Below are 5,734 nucleotides of genomic sequence, written 5' to 3'. Positions count from 1 at the left end.
TTTAATTTATTGATCAAAAGACCATTTTCTTAATTGACATATTTATACAAGTGATTTTTGTTCAGCAGAATCCCAGTTATAGAGCATGTTTTACGTAACACAGTACAGCACTCTTAAATTTTTTTAATTCAGTTTTTAGTTTTCAGTGTAAGTAATGTGTCTCCCTGGCATGTTTCATTCATCTTTCAAATTACCAAAGACTCTCCATGTTCCGACAATCCCTATTATTTTACATTATATTATGTTCTATCTGTGTCTCTTACAATGTCAACAATGTAAGATACATTATATAACTTGTTAAATCTAGCAAGTGTCCACTGAATAAACATGCAGAGCATAAGGAGTTATGAGAAGAAAATTAATCTCTATATGTTGATTTTAAGATTCTGGTTTAAGAACATATTCTCATCCTTCACCTAGGAAAGCATGCTGAAATAAATTACCACACAAGCATCCAGAGTGGATAAAGTTAAAGTGCCTTAAACCCTTCATGACTGAAATGGCTCAGGTCACAACCAATTGCTGTCTATTTTACCACTGATGTTTCAACAGCATGTTATTTATGTCTAAACATTGTCTCATTGTTTTGTACAAAATCCATGAAGCACATATTTGAAAGAGTCCTTCACCTGCTGGTTCCTTAGGGTGTAGATAAAAGGGTTTAGCAAAGGGGCCACAGAAGTGTTGAGCACAGCCACACCTTTATTTAAAGTCACCCTCTCCTTGGCTGATGTTTTCATGTACATGAAGATACAACTTCCATACGTTATGGAGACCACAACCATGTGGGAGGAGCAGGTGGAAAAGGCCTTTCTCCGTTGTTGAGCTGAAGGGAACTTTAAGATGGTTTTAATGATGAGTGTGTAGGAGAGGATCACTAAGATCAAGGTGATGACAAGTGTCATTACAGCTAAGATGAAAGTCATCAATTCTATTAGTCGTGTGTCTGTACAAGACAGCTGCAGGACAGGAGAAGGGTCACAAAGAAAGTGATCTATTGTTCCGGAAGTACAGAAATCCAGTTTGAGTCCCAAGAGCAAAGGAGGGAAGATGACTAAGAACCCAGTCACCCAGGAGCTGAGGACCAGCAGGTGGCACACTTTGCTGTTCATGATGATGGGGTAGTGCAGTGGTCTGCAGATGGCAACATAGCGATCATAGGACATGGCAGCCAGGAGGTAGAACTCTGTAATTAATGATAGAAAAAAGAAGAATAACTGAGCTGCACAAGCATTGTAGGTGATTGTTCTGTCTCCTGTGAGAATGCTCGTCAAGAACCTGGGGATGCAGACTGTGGTGAATGCAATTTCCAAGAAGGAGAAATTCCGGAGGAAGAAATACATTGGAGTCTTGAGGTGGGGATCCAGCAGGGTGAGGAGGATGATCACTAAGTTCCCCATCACGCTCAAGATGTAATTGAAAAACAGAAACAGGAAAATCAGGATTTTCAGCTGAGGGTCATCGGTCAGTCCAAGCAATATGTACTCTAACTCTACTGACTGGTTCTTCATTTCTTGTTTCTTCTTACAAATCTATAGAAAATACAAAAATAATATCACATCTTAGAAAAACATGTTTTTCTTTCTGCCTTAAAATTTTTATGTTAATATCAATGCACAAATATTTAGACATCATTATATAATTTATCCTATGCAAGAACTCAGATTCTGCTAATGCACAAAATTCAACCAGCCCTAGTATTCTGTAAAGTAAAAGAAATTAAATATCAGTGAAGTCCATCAACAGAAAATAATATATTTTTCTAAGTGAAGAGAATTGTTACAAATAATAATTAAAATATCCAAACTACAGCTGTAAATAAACAAACTAAATTGATATAGCAAAACATAAACATAGAACATGCTTTCATTATGAATGTGTATGCCTTTTCTTATTTCTTAAACTGCATATAATACATTAATGTACTTTAAGTCAGCATGGTCTCAACTGGTGGTTCTCAACCTTCCGAATGTTGCAACCCTTTTATAGTTAATCATCTTGTGCTAATCCCCAACCATAAAACTATTTTTTTTGCTACTTCATAACTGAAATTGTGTGACTTATGATTCATAATGCAAATATTTCCAGTGGTCTTAGGTGATCCTGTGTGAGGGTCATTGGGGCTTAAATCTGCAAGTTGAGAACATCTGAGCTAGAGGGAAAGATTATGCTATGACTTTCAAACTCACAGTCAGTGGCGGGATTGATGCTGAGATAAAATTTGAATATATAGACAGCTTAACCAAATAATAGTATTAAAAAAGCAAGGCACCTTGAAATTAAATAAATATAAATAATTTGTTTGGAGGAACTACTTATGCAAAAATTACTATTATTAGTAATTTTTTCAGATCTTTTTAATTTATTACTTTATTAATTACACTTTATTTACTTTGTATCCCCCCTGTAGTTCCATCTCTCCTACCCTCCCAATCCCTTCCTTCTCCCCGCTTTTCCACGCATGCCCCTCCTCAAGTCTACTGGTAGGGGAGGTCTTCTTTTCCTTCCTTCTGATCTTAGTCTGTTAGGTCTCATCAGGAGTGGCTACACTGTCTTCCTCTGTATTAATAATTTTTATACATTGCATGGAATGAGTAAATTTAAATATAAAAAAGTTCAGGTTGTGATAGAGACAGGAGGTGAAATGAAGAGAGACTATTTTTAGAAGATTGGCTGAAATTTCAGTTGCATCAAGACTTTGAACAAGCTTTGAAAAAGAAAATGTACTAAAAACCAAGTGGCTCACATTTCTTCTAATAAGATTTAGGGAACATCCAAGGAAAATCACTTCCTGGATTACTTTTACTTTTTAAAAATAATTAAAATCAAAATTGAAGTGGATGCTATGTAAGAGCATGTTTTCTACATTAAGCACATTAAGAATAATATTTAAACTATTTCAACTTTTTTTGGAAATAATTTTGTTTAGAAGCAGAACACATGAAAATACAAAGAAGTGAAACAAACTGAGAGGTCTTCCCAATTTTAGAGTCAGTAGTTTTTAGAAGATCATATCTGGATCATATGAAAGGAATTGAGGGAGCAGGTGTGTCTCTGGTTATTTTCTTTTTAATGGGTTGTCTTGTCCAGTGGCTTTTGACTTCTCTTATTGTTATCTTGTTTTGTTATGTTCAGTTGTTGTCTCTTGGAGGCCTTACCTTTTCTGAAGGGAAATCCTGGGGGAGTTGAGCTAGAGTAAAGGGTAGGTAATAGGGAGCTGTGAAGTGTGGTGGGAGGAAAAACAATGATTGGGATGTATTGTATGGGAAAAGAATCTATTTTCAATTTAAAAATTGCTACAACATACCATTAAAAAGGGAATTGAAAAAATAGGTAATAATCCAGACAGGTAAATCAAAGGACAGTAATAGTTCAAACATGTTTCTTCAAAAACAATGTCTTTATTTTCTTTCATTTGTCACTCCTGATAAGTCATAAAACTATTGGATAAAGAATGCCCAGTTCACAGGTGCATGTTAGATAGCTGTGAAATATTACAAAATGTTCCCATTTACACAAGTCAACCCAATGACAACATTGGAACAAATACATCATTTAACAGAATTCAATCACACCAATCCACTGATTTGCCCTGCCCATTTACCAGGAATACTCATGGTTTAAAAAGTCTCTTTAGAATAAAATGGCACAAACTAATAAATGCTATTGTGTTCAGTGTGTTCAAATAAAGTATTAAAATTTTAAAGTTTGTTTACATTTTGCACCATGATTGTATTGACTGCACAGTTTTCCACAAAAGAAACATAAATGGTAAATACACTAATTCTCTTACTCTTCAGCAACTTTCTTAGTAAGTTCACTGCCCAGATTTGAGCAGGCTTTCCGCACTTCAAAACAGGTCATCATCCTTGTGAACACAAAATGCAGAAGATCCCTTGCTCTCCACACAAACCTCATTCTGCCACTAAATACATAGTGAATAAATGTTCTCTTAGAAATAATTTTTTACTAATTTATCTCACATTTATATGAAAGCGTACCACATAACTCTCTATTCTACAGTTCGTTGCAGTTCAAGCATTATAAACCTTGCTAAATGTGACATAAACCATAATGTGAAAATTACTAATCTCATGAGACCATTAAGAATTTTTTTCTAGTGTCTATAGGAAATTCTCATAAGAACAACAATTTTCAGGGTAATTGAGGTTCATAAAAGTATTTGCTAAGGGACTGCCAAGTTGTATGATACAGAAGTCATTTTTTTAAAATAAACCTCTAGGCAAGCATGCACATGCACACATACACAGGCACATACAAAGACCTCTTAGTTAAAAAAAAATCTTTGTTCCAGAGTATTAATGATAGATTGCTATAATATGTGAATATTATGTCATGCCTACACTTGAAATTATGCTTATATAATTCTGTGTTCATTTCAGGTGGTTATGAAAAGTAAATTGCAAGGTTGAAAGAGAGCCAAGAGGTTTGGTGCTCACTTTTAACCCCAGCATTTAGGAAGAAGGGGCAGGTAGTACTATGAGAATTCAAGGTTAGCTTGGTCTAGTTTGTGAGTTCAAGGCCAGCATAGTGAAGAGGCATAGTGAGAACCTTAAAAATAAGGCTTGTATAGAACAACTGACCTCAAAAGCCATCTGTTACACTAGAGCATTGTTTCTGGTTTGTTTGCTTAATATATATATATATATATATATATATATATATATATATATATATATATATGCAGTGCAAGACACATCAATTCACTAAGATACTTTAAGTTTTTTTGTTATAGCTATATAGAGTGGTCCTTCATTTGAAGCTGTATCATAGACCACAGAGCACTATTGTTTCAAACATAAGCTCATAAATCTTTTCCAATTTAAGAATTAGTAAGACTATTCAACAAATAATTCTTGCATATATGTTATTTTAATGTTGAAAGTTATGACTTTAGACTCTAAGGGTAAATTTCCAAAGTAGAATTGCTGAATCCAAAGTAATCTGTATATTTTTCAGTAACTGCTGCTAAATTCTTCTTTACGTGGATCCATTCAGTTCCCAAGATCAATGCATTAGTGTTCCAGTTCTTCAATGTCCTCAACACATGGAATTTATGGTTTAAAAACCACAACTATTTCTGTCATATTCGAGAATCATTTGACTTGTATTTTATCAACTGTGTGTGAATTGAACATCATTTCATAATTACAAAAATTTAGGCATCCTCAGGTTTATAATTATGTTTGCTTATTGGTCTTTTGTATATTTGTTCTCTTATGTTAATACACCCTTTTATGCTAGTACTATCAACTTTACATCTGTTATAAACACAAATTTTCTCTACTATTAGGGACTCATCATTGTGATTATGAGATTGTGTGCTGTATAGGAAACTGTTATTTTTATGTAGTCAAAGGTTTGTGTTCATCTTCCTGATTGAAGTTGGAGTAGTAAGAAATATTTTCCTTATATCCAACTAAAAAAATAAATTTACACATTTTATTTATTTTTGTATTAATTAGTTCCTTTACATCCCTTTAGTCTTAGTATACAACCATTTTATCTATATAGACAAATACATGCATACTTTATCATTTTTTCAAATAATATTGATTTTCCTAATATAATTAATTCAAAACCATTTCCATTCCAACAATTTCCATAGATTTTTATGTGCAAAGGTGTATTTGTTCTAGAACCTAATTTTAGAGTTTTTAATCATGTGAGAATTGGTTTGTGCATTAATGCTCCTATCACGTGGTTTGTTCTT

The 5,734-nt window shown here is 33.7% G+C and overlaps 1 protein-coding gene across 1 annotated transcript; it reads right to left on the bottom strand.

Annotated features, from left to right (window-relative positions):
* Window positions 1–578: 578 nt before the first annotated feature.
* Window positions 579–1,511, bottom strand: LOC110541224 (olfactory receptor 6C6-like). The gene has a single exon (XM_060388377.1). It carries the CDS (start codon window positions 1,509–1,511, stop codon window positions 579–581), a length of 933 nt encoding a protein of 310 aa, XP_060244360.1.
* Window positions 1,512–5,734: the final 4,223 nt, after the last annotated feature.

This window comes from Meriones unguiculatus, chromosome 7, assembly GCF_030254825.1.
Source record: "Meriones unguiculatus strain TT.TT164.6M chromosome 7, Bangor_MerUng_6.1, whole genome shotgun sequence".
NCBI classification, from domain to species: Eukaryota; Metazoa; Chordata; class Mammalia; order Rodentia; family Muridae; genus Meriones; species Meriones unguiculatus.
This window is presented reverse-complemented; position numbering and strand designations above follow the sequence as displayed.